General features: G+C 38.6%; 1 protein-coding gene across 1 annotated transcript in view; it reads left to right on the top strand.

The window, feature by feature from the left end:
* RFX4 (regulatory factor X4) overlaps nucleotides 1-16347 on the top strand; it is a gene marked incomplete at both ends in the record, with an annotated part of 92999 nt that overhangs the window by 46638 nt on the left and 30014 nt on the right. Inside the window, 8 exons of the mRNA XM_080624567.1 lie at nucleotides 2452-2665; nucleotides 3500-3577; nucleotides 5418-5581; nucleotides 7959-8059; nucleotides 9869-9927; nucleotides 11446-11590; nucleotides 14878-14976; nucleotides 16077-16190. Of these exons, the coding sequence (XP_080480693.1) occupies nucleotides 2452-2665; nucleotides 3500-3577; nucleotides 5418-5581; nucleotides 7959-8059; nucleotides 9869-9927; nucleotides 11446-11590; nucleotides 14878-14976; nucleotides 16077-16190 (974 nt within the window). The remainder of the gene's footprint in view (nucleotides 1-2451; nucleotides 2666-3499; nucleotides 3578-5417; nucleotides 5582-7958; nucleotides 8060-9868; nucleotides 9928-11445; nucleotides 11591-14877; nucleotides 14977-16076; nucleotides 16191-16347) is intronic.

Genomic DNA, 16347 nt, shown 5'->3' with positions numbered 1-16347 from the left:
AGTGATGAAATTAAGTTCTTCTGCTCCAAAAGAGGATGTCTACATCTTCGTCAGTGGTTAACAACCCAAGGATTATAAATAGCATACAGAGGAGTCATTCTCATTGGATCCAATGAAAAGGATATATTGTACAAGAAGTATAAACACGCACACAGTATGTGCACACTGTACTTCTTTACAATAAATACACTTCTTGCTCGATGCAGCACAGCTGTAACTGAGCTCTGGTTTTGTTTTCAGGAATATCTAACTGCATTGCAGCTAAGTGTTACGTAAAGAAATTACTTTAAGCATTAACGCTTCAGTCCCTTTATCATCAGCTGTGGTGACCAATTCCTGCCAGTATGATTTTCATTCCAGTTCCCTGCTACTGCCAAAGGAAATTTGGCCATAGAAGTGGTTAAGATTATCTGACTTCACACTGCTCTGCCTTCAGTCTTTTTATAGCATGGCTGCCTCATAACAGTACAAAGTTCAGAGCTACAATGGTGCTATACTCTTGGTCATCAGTTCTGAGGCTTTCTTTTTTTTTGCAGCTGGGTTTATTGCTGCAAGCATGCAGCTGTTCTTTATTGCAGTGAGCTTAAAAACAGTTCCACCGCAGGTGAGCCGTGAGAAGGCAGCTAAACATGAAAGCCAATTTCTTTCTGAGGTTTAGTTTGAAACTCTTCAACTATGTACACAGGAGGTTAGTTAAACTGATAGAAACTACATGTTGTGAAGGGGAATTTTCTTTCTTTCTTTAAAGGAATGCTGCAGATACTGGATCCATGAGAGTAAAAAGCATTCTACTATTTACCACAAAAATAATTGTGTTGTCTGCATATTATTCTTCTACAGATCAAACTTTCAGGCCCTGTTTATTGAATTAAGTTAGGTTTTTTTCTGATATAAATGCAGAGAAGTGCTTGGAAAAGAATCTTTGTAAACTGCACCAGTGAGTTTTTGCCATTTGGGATGGTAAAATTACTGAAGGAGAAGGGTATCTGGAAAACCTTTGGAGTTAATTTGGCAATTGCTGTCTATATGATTTTCAAGCTTCCTGAAAAACTTGGATTATTTAACACTGTGTTCAAGATACCTTTTATTTTCAATGGATAATAAAGATCATCCTCAATGGGCATGGCAAGGGAATTACATCCTAGAAGTTTGCTTCAACTCCCCAGGCCTCCTCTCAGTCCATCTGTTCTGGTAGACAAGATTAGGGCTTCCAGCTCTTTGCCACCACTTTCTGCTGGAGATTATCACATGCACTGATCTGTGGGTGGATGACTCTGAGAGGAAAAGAGTCACCTGAGTTGGTTTAAATTACTGTCACTTAGATGCTACTCTCTCACTGATTTAATTGGTGACCTTTGTAAAATCAGTTGATTTTGCCTGAAGCAAACTCAAGTCCATTCCAGTGAACAGATCTGCTGGGAGTGCTCTGAAATCACTGTCTGAGGAGTACAACAAACATCTGGAGATGGCAACTTCTCCTGCCACCATAGTGGGATCCAGAAGACGCTGTCTCATCCTGGTATGATAGTCTTTTGATAGGCCGTAAAGAGAAAACTGGAAGTTCATTGAAAATTCCCTCTAGGAAAGCCGGGTGAATCAAAAGTACGTGAGCAATGCAATCTTGTGATCCATGCTGTAATCGTTAAAAATTGTTGTTTTGATGCAAGAGTTAGACTGGATAATCAGCGCTTCTATTAACAGCTATAGTAAAGTTAAATTGCAGAACAGATTGTGCCATAAGGCCACCAATCAATTTTTATAGCACAGCCACTATCTGTAATTCCCACTGTGGTCTGCACAGGCAGAGTTACAGTGTTGTGTAGTATCCCTTGCTGATCTAAACCCAGTGCTGATGCTAAGTTATGAAGCAAATAATTCGAATTGTACATTTCCTACCGTTCATTGCTTTCCAATATAAGCCTTTTTTTCCCCTTTCTCTTTTCATTAAAGTGTTTTTAATTTTTGAAACATTTCTGATCAGCTCATTTGTAATAAAGACTCAGGCTTTTCAGGGATCAAACCAGCCCTCAACAGTGTGAGAATCAGGAAGCTGAAATAACAACAGAAGGGCCAGTCCAGAGGGTCTATACCTCTGCTTATTGCTAAACTAAAGGAGCAGCTGCACGGCAGAGCTCTGCCAACAAGTAGCTTTAGGATGCTTTTTTTTTTAATAATAAGAAAAAAGCAAGTCCATTATTTTCCTGCCCTGCAACAGAGTCAGCTTTATTAACTCTGAAGAGAGCTACTTTTACCAGAAGGAAAGATAATTGGAAGCCCAATATATTACCTCAATGTTCTGCTACTGAATCAATGCTTATTAATAATGTATAAACTATTAAACAATCTGTTTTGCTGTAGAAATCATTGGCATTATCAGTTTCTCTTACCCCATTTTTTATTATTTACTTTTCAAACAATCTGCTTCATAAAATATACTTCTCTATGTATCAGGTACCACTATTATGGAATTGCAGTGAAAGAAAACTCCCAGTATTATGATGTGATGTATTCTAAAAAAGGAGCAGCCTGGGTCAACGAAACAGGAAAAAAAGAAGTAACCAAACAGACAGTGGCGTATTCACCACGATCCAAACTGGGAACATTACTGCCAGAGTTTCCAAATGTCAAAGATCTAAATCTGCCAGCCAGTCTGCCAGAGGAGAAGGTAACAGTTTGGAAATCTTTTCTCAGCTTGTCTTGTGTTTTTTTTTTTCCCTTCTCTGGATGAAAGATTTATCTAAAATATAAACACTTTAAATCAGATTAAGTTTAATAATGCTTTGACTTTATTTATGGGGGACTTAATTACTTCATATAATAGGAAGAAATGTCTTCCCTTAAAACAGGCAGCTGACGCTATAGCTGTGCAATATGTCTAAAGCTCATGCACACTTATTATTAAAGTTACATTACATATAGCACATGAGGTTCGAGGGGAACTCTTTTTAAATATATTATAGCTCTTTAATCTGTGAACACATTTGACAAACTGAAAATCAGTTCTGATGCTTCCATGAGCAGAGAGGGACCGAGTGCATTTCTTATCCTTGTAGACTAGAAATTAAGAGAATCCTATCTGCATATATAACAAAAGTCCTCTGGCTGCTCTTGGCTGAGCTTGCTAGTTTTCTGATGCTATTCACATGTGTAGTATCAATGTAAAGTGGACAAAAGAATAGGGTTTTATAGTTCTTTATGTCCTAATTAGGGCCACATTCTCGTCTTTGATCTCACTGAGGCTTTTTGCTCCTCTTATATTTGAAGAATCCCCATTGACATAGAAAAATCCATGAATTCAAAGGGAGAATTTACTTTTAAGAAGAAAACTCATCTTAAAGCTAATCTAAGTAGACTTTAACTGATTTCATTATTTTTGCAATTGTGCATAGGTAAGATAAGAAAAAACTCATTTTTTTGTTCTCTATATTCTGATATTTTTAAAATCAGATTTCTTAAAGTAGAATGATCTTTTGTGTGTCTCCCTCTCATTCTTTTTCAGGTTTCTACCTTTATTATGATGTATAGAACTCACTGTCAAAGAATACTAGACACTGTAATAAGAGCAAACTTTGATGAGGTATGGTTAGAAACTACAGTTGTAGTTTAATGATATATAAGGTATTAACGGATCTGAGAGCTTATTTTGAATGTGATATTACAAACTTATGGTTTTGTGGTGGAAGATCCTTTTCATGAGTAATGAACAATGGCTATACTTGAGTATGTGAAGTGACCAATAATGTTAAATCTCATAACACTGTGCAAGTTAGAGGAATGAAAGCAACAGGAATGTTTTTGTCTCTTCACTCTCCAGCTGGATTAAGGTAGCGACATACCCTTACAAGATGCTGGACAATCCAGTTCTTACAACTCAAGAAGTATGTCCATGACCACTTTTCTAAGCTTTGAGTTGGGGCTGAGTTCTGTTTGAAGGAATCTTTCTGAGTGTTCAACACAAATGCAGGGCAGGTGCTCTGCTGGTCTACTAACAATGGTGCAGGGTGGTGGGGTGCCTACAAAATCCCAGATACTCCCGAAAACTGTACTGAAGTCTCTGATTGCTCAGCTCTACTGAAGTGCACCTAGGAAGACACACACAGCAGTTCATACCATCCATTAGCTCATCCATCCATTCATACCATCCAGCAGCTCAGCAGTTGATACCATCCATTAGAAATGGATAAGGTTTGTACCTGCTACATATTTAACTGAATTTGAGGTTTTTTTGGCAGTGCATGCAATTAGAGCTGAAAAATAAAGTATTACTGGAATGCCGGCTGGTCTAGATTACATGTGGAGAAGGCCTCTAGTTCAGGAAAACAAATCTGTAGAGATGCTGAGGGCCTGATTCAAATACGGCATCCAGGTCCTGGAAAAAAAACAAAACAAAACAAAGGAAATGGGTCTTTTGATTCTGCCTCCTGAACAATGGCAAGAAATCCCCTGCTTTTCTTCCTTTCAATTTTTAATTCTCAAACTCTTTTGCTTTAAGGCTGAGGGTATTTTAAGTCACTGTACCCAATCTAGATGTCTCCATGTGAGAAATACGTGACACATATTTAGGAAATGTTGCTGGATGAGTGTCAGAATACTTTCTTTAGAGCAGGATGTTATATTTTATTAGGGAATGAGTCAGGATCAATGTTGGGGAAAGAGATGAGCAGCAAGAATATATGAATCTCAAATATTCTTTACTGCACCTGGTCTGATTACTTATTTCAGCACAGATTGCATGCAGAAGGTTATCATATATGAATGCCAGTGTTCTGACTCCTAGAACTGACCATATAATTCACTGACTAATACCTTTATTTCCTAAATGAAAAATTTCAGAGGTATATTTTGCTGTGTTTGAAATCTCCTCCCCATTTTCTTTTTTGTCTCTCTCCATTCTTTCTCCTCTTTCCTCCATAATGGAGGAAAGAAAAAAATCCAAAAGTGTAGTGTTTCTTTCCAAAACAAAGACAGAAAATGGTGTATTTACCTCTGTAAGCCATGTGCTATCCTTCTCTCCCTTCTTACACCAAGCCCTAGATTGCATTCCTTTGTATACAGGGACAGAGAGCAAAGAGAGAGAAAAAGGCTTGACATGTGGAAGCCAAAGAGTTACACTCAACAGCCACTGATGGAAGGTAAAAATACGGTGGTTCTCATGGGTCTCTCTACTGTAGTAGCACAAAGACACCCTGGCACCAACTCAGAGTGTCTCCTCACCCTTTGGTTGATTATCCCATTGTGTGCTGCATTACAGTATAAGCCTGCCTAGTTAAGGAATATGCCTTGCCTGTGTCACACACCATCAGTCCACACCTGGGGTTGAAACAAATGCTATGTAAGCAGGATTGTTTAAAGAAAATGGAATTTGTGGCCTTTGATTTTTTTAATTTAAACATCCCTGCTTCTTCTCATGATTGCAGGTTCAAAGTTTTCTTCTGCACTTTTGGCAAGGGATGCCTCCTCATATGCTGCCTGTATTGGGTTCTTCAACTGTAGTGAATATAGTGGGAGTTTGTGATTCAATTCTGTACAAAGCAATTTCTGGAGTTTTGATGCCAACAGTACTACAAGCATTACCTGACAGGTCAGTATAGCTAGCAGCACTGACCACGTTTTAGCACAGCTGTCTTTGCTGTATGTCTTTTCCTCTAAGAATGGCACCAGTTCTCAGAAAGCTGCTTGCTGCCATGAGTTTCCTGAGTTTAATTCACAATGTCAATTCAAAGGAGTTGAAGACCTGATGTGATCCTGAAGAAAAGTTCAGATTTTAACAAGACCTGTATTATGAAAAACTTGTTAATTTTTGTCTGATAAAGGATACCACCTTCTTCTTGGTTTGTAACGTCAAGTTAATAGCTGTATCCCAACTTTCAGGGAATGTCAGAAGTCTGCAGGCTGCAGAGTGCCTCGCTGTCTTCTGAACACTCAGACACTGTTCTGCTACTCTGGGATAACAACATAGCAGTATTCTGAATTACAGTGACAAGAGGAGCTGGCCTGGCTGCTCCTTTTGTTAATACTTACATGGATATTTAGGCATTGCAACCTAAGCATTTGTCTCTGCGTAAACTTTTGGAACCCTGTTGTTATTCTGTTTGCCAGGAGTATAAAACATGAACACCATACTTGTGAAGCTTTGAGCAAGCTGGTTTAACTTAAATACTACCCTATGAAGAAGAGATGCATGTTTATTTTAGAATCACTTTAATAATATCAGGAAGCAGTTGCCTCCATTGCTTCAAAGCTAAATTCGCTTTTTCAATCCGTGTGGCAGATCGCAGCTGATCTCAGCTGTTCTCTTCCTACCTGGAGCTCATGTGAGTTCAAGAATTGGTGTTTATATTGGTAAAGAAGGACAGAGATCAACAGTTCATAGCAAAAAGTGTAATCACTGAGTGCAGCCAACCTGTTTTACCCTTAGGTTTTCCTAATAGGAGCATAAGGAAACTGATATTTTTCTAAATAGATGTGAACACCATTAGTATTATTTGACTGATGTGTTCCTGAGGTTGGGTAATTTATTAGCAATACTGCTCCAGGAGTTTCTTAATGGTTCTGTGTATTTGGCCCTCAAGTTTTTAAAGGTGTCCCTAATCATGGTGAATGTTTTCAAGATGTTGTTCTGCTCTTCTATGTGCACTGCGTGACAGCTAAAGTACAGGCAAAGTGGTTTTTTCCACAAGAAACCTGTTATAAGCATGTGCTTTCCTTGATAAGACATGTACATTTTTACAAGCTTTGCACCTCACGCCCCCCCAAATCTATTTCACTGGAAGGATTAAACAGAACAGCAGTCCTTTTCTCAAGCTGCTTAGTTCTTTCATAGCAAATAAGGAGAGACTTGAGTGTGAATATAGACTTTTGTAATGCATATAAAGGGCCAGATTGTGGCTATTAAGCCATAGCCTGCACTGGAGGGGGTGAAGAAGGGTCTCATTGCAATGGAAGCTCCTGAAGTAAATCTTGCTGACTCAGCCAGAATCCTCTGAGGGTCTTCCTGGGAACAAATATTGGCTGCCCAGAAAAGCTGCCTTTTGGTGAGTGCAGCAGTTGTCATCCATCCCCTGTTCTCTTAAGGTGTCTGTGTAGAGCAGAGCAGTCCTGTGGCCATGTTTATTTTACCAGCTCTGTTCTCTGTGCAGTGCCTTAGGCGTACAAACAGAAAAAGCTGCATGGCTGAAAGGCAAAGCTCCTTGCATCTTTCCCCTCTTATTTGTGAACCTCTAGTATTCCTACAGGCAGTGCAGATCAGCCTGGCAGAACCAACTGTTTGGGTTCCCTGCACAACACCCTGCAATGGTTCTTGGAGCCTGTCGTTTTATACCAAGCAATTCCCAGAAGGGCAGAATGAGCCTACCAAGTTTAGCAGGAAACGATGGAGCCGTCAGGACAGGGTAGTAAGGAAGAAGAGAGAAATCTCACTTGCCTGGGAGAGTTCCTGTCCTGTGCAGAGTTAAGCAGGCAGGTCCTGTTCCACCCCCACTTCCCCCATCTGTGTGGGCTTGGACTGGAAATTCCTCCCCACCATCATCACTCACTCACTGGCTCCAGCCTGCAGCATAGCTGGTTGTTGCTTCACTTGTACATCCCTGTGTGCATCCGTACAAATGTGGGCACAGATGAGCTGAAACCCAAAGCTTGACCTATAGTCTTCTTTAAACAGTTGTGACTTTATGTCTTTATGTTTGTATAGAGTGGGAATGATTTTATTTCAAAGGAAGAATACTGTTTGTAAGAATCAAAGCAGTGCAGTACAGAGAATTTCATTCTTTGTGAGGTTTTGAACATGTTTTCCTTTTCCTGCAAATGTTTTCAGAAGTTTTTCTTCATGCTACAAACCAAAATGCATCAGTAACTGCATAACAGTGAGTTGTAAATAACTGACTCATAGTGTTCACATGTTCACAGATTTTATAGAGCAAAGCACAGAGTAAACCTGTTCTGATGTAGTGATTTTTCAGTTTGACACAGGTGATCCGGAAGTTTGCAAAGCAATTGGACGAGTGGCTGAAAGTAGCTCTCCACGATTTACCAGAAAACCTACGAAATATCAAATTTGAATGTACGTATTACACAACCTTTCTCTTATTAACCTGGGATGTATACAGTGCTCATTGATTGCAAATTAATTGGAAGTGAGACTAGTGTTCTTTTAGGAATTAAAAACTGTCAGCATTATAAATCTTGCATTCATTTACAGTCTCCACTTGTTCATGAGAACCAATTTCATTTAGTGAAATGAGCCACTGCGCGAAAAGAGATGATTTGCTTTTTCTTTCTTGTGGATTCTGATAAGAAATTAATTTTGTTGATAGTAAGTAAGCATTAGTGATGATATTAGGCACAGAAAATTATTAAACAAACCTTTAGGCTAGCACAATTTGAATACAGCTTGAGGCCCTTACTCAAAAAAGTGCCAGAGTTAAAAATGAAGGAGATCAAATTACCCTGTCACCACAGGAAAGGGCACTAGTCCTTTTCAGACGTGCTTTGTAGATGCCTGCAGTGCACATCACCTATTGATAAAGCCTGCTTTATTTCACGGCTCTCAATTCTTTGCCTTTCATGAGCACTAAATTCCACACCACAAAGTTAAAGGGGGAAAAAAAAAAACTAATTTAGGAGAAGGATTAACTATTTTGATCAGCGTGGAAAATTAGGTGTATATTTTACTGAGAGCAGTTAGATTGTAAGTTGGAACAACTGATTTTAGGGTTTTTTTGCACTGTTGTTCCACAATTTATTTTAAAAGCTACATAAAGTCAGAACTGAGAATATGCTTTATCACATCTTGATCAGCTCAAAAATATTGAGAATCTGAAACAGCAAAATCTTTTCCAGTCTTACAGGGAGACAGAAAGAGATGGACTACACACTTTCTAGTCATTCTCAATCTCTACACCTTAACTGCCTCTGGGTAGAGTACAGAGGGAAAACCTACTCTGTGGCTATGTCTAAGGCTTTTTTGGATAGATCTGCAAGCTCTTGGTGATTTTAGTATAAGGGAAAACTTGAGAGCATCCTACTTTTTACACGAGCCTTTGTTGCTTCTGCAATTGATCCCTCCTCATCAGAATTTGTGATAGTGTAGACAGCCAATGGAGGTACTGATAGGAGTAACTGCAAGCCTTGGTCATGTTTGCATTTCCCAAGTCACAGATTTCAGACAAAAAATGCACAACACCACATTTTAAGTTCATTTTCCAAGCTTAGAAAATAATCTTAATGCAAGGTCCGTATCACTTGGAAAGAGCTAAAATAAGAGCAGACAACTGGCAAATACCTCATGGGCATCTTACCCCATAGTGTATTAGTACGTCATGTAATCTCTTTTAGAAACTCTGATCAAATTCTACTTGAAACTGTATCAGATTTTAGCTCCTCTTAGTCTAGTCAAAAGACCCTTCCAAAACTTGTTTGCATTAACACTTGGAAACCTTTTCTAATTTCCACACATAATGTATCTCTCATTATTTTATGCCCACTTGTTCTTCCACCAACATTTTTCTTTCTATTAAATAGCTCTCTCTGGCCTTCAGTTCCTTTGTGTATCAAGAGAAAATTTGCTATGCTGAACAAGCAAAGCTCTTCTATTGTCCTCTACATTTCTCTTGTCACCTCATTATTCACAGCATCTATAAATCATTGCTGTAATATGCCTCTGTAAAACTGATTGAACATCCAGATTTAAGGCTTTAGGTCAAGGTTTAAACACGATTAAATCTGAGCTATTTGAATGAACTTTACGTGGTTGTAACTGCATGTAAGAAACTGGATATATTTTTCAGGTCCTTGTTTTAATTTAGTAATTTCAGAACTAATTTTCTTTATTTAGTACAGTATGTAAATATGTATCTTTTTTTTCCTGCAGTGTCCAGAAGATTCTCACAAATACTCCGTCGTCAGACATCGCTAAATCATCTCTGCCAAGTAAATATTTCAGTTACTTAAGTTTGCTGAATGCCATTTTTACTGACTTTTGGAATAATTTTATGAATTGGTAGGCTGGACTTTACTCAAAGAGGAAGAGACCACGTTTAGCAGTCTGTCTCCAATATTTATTGTGACCACTTTTACGAAATCAAGAAGTAATCAGCAAAAAATACTTTTCTAGACAACTGGCAACCGCTGATCATTAAATTCAGCAGGGTACTTTTATGAAATAAAATCACTATTTGATTTGAATAGATGGTTCATTTCCAGGCCATAAATGAAAAACATTCAGTTGGTTTCAGAGCAGGTAGTATTATTAGCAGGCCAATCACAAAGTAAGAAAAATTTCTATATGCCTGACAAGAAATTCCAAGGCTAATTATATATTATAAATCATGCAAATTTGTAAAAACCTAAGCAGTTGAACTGCTGAAATAGTCTTGCAAACATAGCAAGTGAATACAAAACCTACTCTGAAGTGTTTGTTTTTCAGCATTTAGTTTAGATCACAATTACCTATCAAAAAGACATGGGGCCAAATCCCGTGTAGTATAAAAAAGGGGAGAACGTATTAAGTTAATGAATGTTTTGCCCGTGTATTGGAGCAGGCGGTTTGTTTTCTTTGTCACACTGAAAGCTTCACTTTTGGAAGGTGTATCCAACGCCCCTGTGAGTGGTGAAGTCCACAGGAAGAAGTTCTGAAGGAAAAACACTGAAGGCAGTGATACCAGTGCTATCTTTCCCCAAACATGGTTGATCATAACTGAGCTTTGGAGGTCCATAGGGATTCAGAGGAAATCAAGATACAGAGACCACAACTGTCTTCATCACACCTGGGATGAAACAGTTTACTTACTTGAAGGACTTACTTGTAGGACTATTCAAGTGAATCACTTACTTGGGGAGGCTGATAACCTCAGTGTGGGTTATCATCTCTGCTTAACTTCCAGAGATCTGGTGTATGTTATATGACCATGACTTTCTGTTCCAGTCCATCCTCCCCATTGTCAACAGCAGACCTGCGTCTCAACCAACCAAGAAGCAGATATACTGCAGAGACAAATGAGCTTTAACCTTTGCATGTGGCTGAGGGAAGAATGAGAGTCTTCATAGTTTGGGAGAGGGGAGGGTGCAAACCTAATTGAGGTTTGTTTGTTTTCAGCTTGATTTTTCTTGTTGCTTTTTGGTTTTGAACTGAAGCTGGTGAAGAAAACCAGCAGAGCTATTAGGAACTGAGAAGACTAGCAACAGCACCACCAGATTAGGGTTGTTCATCAGGGTTTGTGGTGGGTGCAATCAAAATACTTGCAGTTGATTTTAGTTGGCAAAATTACTTGTGAGTTAGTTCTCTGTGGTTAGAGGGCCTTGTAATGTCCGTAAGACATCAGGTTGGTGGGTGCGTGTCCACGAGGAGAATCAACTTAGTGAGCCTAGCTAAGGAAGCGTAAAAGGGGATAAAGTCTATTTTTAACCTAATAAACCATGAACTAATGTGTTGATTGGATTGGATTACAGGCATCAAGAACAGTGATCCACAGTGCAGACATCACATTTCAAATGCTGGAGGACTGGAGGAATGTGGATCTGAATAGCATTACCAAACAAACCCTCTATACTATGGAGGACTCACGGGAGGAACACAGAAAACTCATCATACAATGTAAGAGTAGAACCCTCAAATAAAGCCAGGTGAACTTGGTTTCTTCCTGGAAACAAAGCTCAATGAAAGTAACACTGTTTCTGCAGCCATTGGTTTGCTTTGAGTCTCAAGATAAATAGAGAGACATTTATCAAAGTGTAAGGGAAAGCCCTGTCAAGGTCTTGTATTTCGAGGCATAGATCTGGGCACTCTTCCGTTAATGAGTTTTTTCCTAGTATCCAGAACAGCCAATGGCACAAAACTTGCACCCAGATTCAGGAAGACTTTTTTTCTATAAACCTGAGCAAATTAAATCTATGAGTTAAAGCATTAAGTTTGATGAAGTTCAATCTCTACTGCTGTAGAACTGCAGGAGAGTTGCCTTCTTAACGGCTTTGACACTGTGTATTTGTAAATTTTACTTATGAGAAGGTCCATGTGTGTTTTCACAACATGGTAAGCAAGTTCATTTGATGGGGTAAGCACTTTCATCCAGAACTTATACGAGTAAGCGGAAGTCCCATATCAAGCAAGCTCACTGAGTGATTTAGAGTCTACCTAGTAAAGTGAAGGGCATGAACTGAAAAGTGACTTTGGAGATGCTGGCAAGTTGGTTTTAGAGTCAAAGATCTTTTGCAAATATAAAATTCAAATTGCACTGTCTAGCAAGTGTGCGGGGTTGTAAGCTTAGGTGTAACCCTAAGCACATTGAATTTGTCCCTCTGAGGTATCAGAGTTGATCAGCTTTGTCTTTAGCATTGTTCATAGCCTCACTTCCCTGTGAACCCACCTGTTCTATTGTTACCTCTCACCTGAGGAGGACCAGTCATCTTTTATCCAGAACCAGCCTTAATGGGGAGCAACCTGGGCAACCACTTGTGGGAGCCCTGAAAGGGTAGGTTTGCTAGTATGGTAACGCTTTCAGTGAGTGGCTGGGAAGGGGTGACACTTTCACATGTACACTGCACCTTGCAAGCTTGACTTTGGCACTTATTCCACTACGCTAACACTAGAAGTCTTCTCTCCAGTTTAGGGACTGGTGTCGTATTCTCTGTTACTTCTGTTTTCCAATAAGAGGTGCTTCGTACTCTTTCCTCTTGTTCTTAACCCTTGATTCATTTCCTGATGTGGCTTTCTCACCTTTTGAGGAGATGGAAATTTGAAGTGGTAACAGGTAGCATATAGTGAGACTGGAATCCAGAAGCTGTGTGCATCCTTCAGATACTTGTTACATTTTCAATATCTACCTGACATCCTCCCACTGGTGAAGAGAGTTCTTAAAGTTATACCTAGTAACAGCAACAGTTTGCACTCTTGTTCAGAAAATACTTAATTTTTAGGAAAGCTTTTTGTATATGTGCTAGCTATTTAAATACAAACTTATGTGTAATAAAATGAAATGGAACCTTCCTGAATGCTAATGGATTTGGACATGTTTTGCCATATTTTAGGCCTGTATAAGCAATTGCTTAGAAATGGTAACCAAATATGAATGTTCATCATGAGATGGGATTCCACTGAGGAGTGCAGATATACAGAGAGATTATCCTAGAATTTAGATGGTTTTTTCCCTATCTCTTTGATGTTTATTAGTAGAATAAACAAAGATCTCTTCAAAGATCATGCTCTATATGACTCATATGATATGGAGTTAAGGCTTGGTTTCACATTCTTAGTATTAATAATCATGAAAGTACAATTTCCAGCTACTGTAACTGGAAAAACATGTTTATAAGCTTACAAGCAAGCTTTGAGAAAAACAAAGTAAAATCACTGGGTATAGGAGAACCTCTTTCCTGCTTTACTATGGTAGCTGTCTCTGACATGGTTTTGTCTTTCCTTCCTTTCTGGGATCCTGTTGATGCATTTTTAACAGTCACTAAAGGCTAAATAGTTACTTTTCTCAAATAGATCGTTGCACACAGTTGCATTGCTCCAGCAGCAAAGCAGGAAACTGAATTGGTTTTCCTCTCTTCTTTCCCTCTTTGCACAGCATATGAATTACTTAATTTGCTGTATCAGGCAAGGGTTTTTTTCAGGTAAACATTCAGGTACGGAGACAACATTTAGGTTTCTCTGTGATCCTGTTCTGAATAAAGGGAGGTTGCTCATTCAATAAAACAATGAAACAAGCTAAAGATGGCGCAAACATCACTGTTTTCCTTCTTCCGCAGCTAATGTTTCTGACATCCAGCCTTTTTGCAAGCCTGAGTTGACAAAGTTGTAGTCAGGTGTGAAGCAAATGCATTCCTGCTCATCTTGCTGATCCAACTTAGAGACCAGGGAGCTTGTTCTTTGCGTTGTCAGCCTCTATGGCTCGTTTCTCCAGCTATTATCTCTAAGCTTTGCCTTCTCCACCTCCCTCACTGCCTTTCCTATGGTGGGAAATTCCTTCCTCCTGTTATTTATAACCAAACTTAAATGGAAATGCATAGCACATTGAGATCATGCTGTAACATAGCAGGTAGAAAAGTATCTTTCTTCTTGACTTACTGGGCATTTTATTTTAGCTGAATTAAAGAATAATTTCTTAAGGTGCCGAAGCACATGAATCTTCTTCTTCCAGCTATTGATTCTATGAGAATCAACTAGAGACTTGCAGTTTTGAGAGCTGCAGTTGAATTACTTGATAGTTTTAACTTTCTGTATTAAAATATGAATATGTATACTTAGGAGAGGTTTAAAAGTACACAGGTTGCTTTTGAAAACTCTTCTTCATGAAGTAAGTATAGCATTTGTGCATTGCTACCAATTTGTTTTGAAGAAGTAGTTTATGGAAGTTCTTTATGTGCGTGTCTGGCATTGCAAATACATGATTAGCAGCAGTTAAGTCACATTTTTGCAGCTAATGCATTATACAGATGAGAGCCCTATCAATAATACTCATCCACTTGATGCTTAGATAATTCTTTATGCATTTCTAAATCAATTTCATACATGACCTTTTTTCACCACCAGGGTCAAGGCCTAGCTTCGCACTCTTCGTAGAGAACACCATAAAAGTTTCACTTCCGGGCACACTGAACAGCTGAAGCTTAAATCAAAAGCTTAACTTTAAACAGTAGGTTGTGATTTGCTCACGTCAAAATGCCACATCCAATTACTCCATCACTTTCAATAGAAATGAGACAGGAGGCCGAGCAAACTTACTGGGTCAGCACCAAGAAAGATATATTTGTTGTAATTGAGCAATGTATTATGAAAACCACAGCAAACTTGTGATGTTATCAGCAGCTTTTTTGTGATTTGTTTCTCTTTTGTTCAAAATGGAATCCAAGTACTGAGGTGGGCTATTTTTTGTCTGCCAGTGTATCAGGAGTTTGATCACCTTCTGGAAGAGCAGTCCCCCATTGAGTCGTACATCGAGTGGCTGGATTCCATGGTGGACAGATGTGTTGTAAAGGTTGGTAAGCAGGAGTAAGGACCGGAGTCATTTATGTGCATTTTGAGCTCTATCCAGGTCATAGATTTTTAGCAAGAACAGAAGTTAAAAAAAAAAAAAAGAGCCAGGCATTGGTAATAAGCAGGAGTAAAGCAACAGTGGGTAACATGCCACCAGTTTTTATGGAGAACTGCTCACAATCATGATCCTGCTTTATTCTGTTTTGTCTATTCTATCCCAAAAGAAGATACAACTGTATGCCCAGCTGTTTTAACTTCCGTCACTAACTATACTTTGTATTAGGATGTTCTATGAGAATTTCAACTCTTCATTCCTGTTGTTAGAGCTAAGAAGTAACAAACAACCAAGCCAAAAAAACCTCACCGCCTTTCTTTGTGCAAAAGGTCCATACAGAAAACAACAGATGCTTCCCCACATTACTTGAAATACTTTGATTGTTTTGGGGGAACCTTCCTTCTAGTCAGTGCAATGTAATTAGAAATTGAGATCATAACAGTTAATTTTCATGAAGAACTTGACATGGATTTTGTTAGCTGATTGGATTGGATGAACTTAATTCTTTATCTCACATGTAGTGTAGTAAATATTTTTTGTAGAGTTGACAACTAATGTGTGCTTTCTGGAAAGTATTTTTCATAGTAAAATGAATATGTGAATTCACGAAAATAAAAGCATGGAGGAATATAATATTTATATTCAATAATAAACTTTAGTTGCAATGTGAATGTAAATTTTCATTGTGGATCAAGCATTCTTGTTTCTAAATTGCTACCCTGACCAGGAAGCAAGAATGAATATGTGAGTAATTAAGTTAAGCTGAAGGTCAGAGCAATGTTTTGGCACTTTCTTCATTTTTATAAGGGAAATTCAGTCTTGGTGTTGAATAATACTTACGATTTCTGAAGGTAGCATATGGTTACAAGATGTTTGTCTGTCTAAGGTTGGTTTGGTTTTAATTTTTAGTGTGTATTTTAATACAAAGATAATGGTAACTAGTTTTTCTGTATAAAAAAAAAAAAGATGGATATGTGCATCATTCATCTGCATTAGGTGGTAGAAATAAAAGTTTCTCCTTGACAGATATATCTGTTTCCTTGCAGGTAGCTGCCAAAAGACAAGGCTCTTTGAAGAAAGTAGCTCAGCAGTTCCTCCTGATGTGGTCCTGTTTTGGCACTCGCGTGATTCGGGACATGACTTTGCACAGTGCACCCAGCTTTGGTACTTTGATTTTGTTGTAATAATTGTATGCCACAGTCAGGAAATCTGCATCCTGGCCTGTAATGTACAGTTTAAGTGAAAGCATAACCAGTTTTCACATGTCCAGGGCTCTATTAAGAAAAAGAACTGGGGCTACTGACATTATTTGGAAATAATG

The sequence above is a fragment of the Psittacula echo genome (genome assembly GCF_963264785.1).
Source record: "Psittacula echo genome assembly, chromosome: 1".
Taxonomy (NCBI): Eukaryota; Metazoa; Chordata; class Aves; order Psittaciformes; family Psittacidae; genus Psittacula; species Psittacula echo.
Note: the sequence above shows the minus strand (reverse complement) of the source record. Positions and strands in the feature narration are given on the sequence as shown.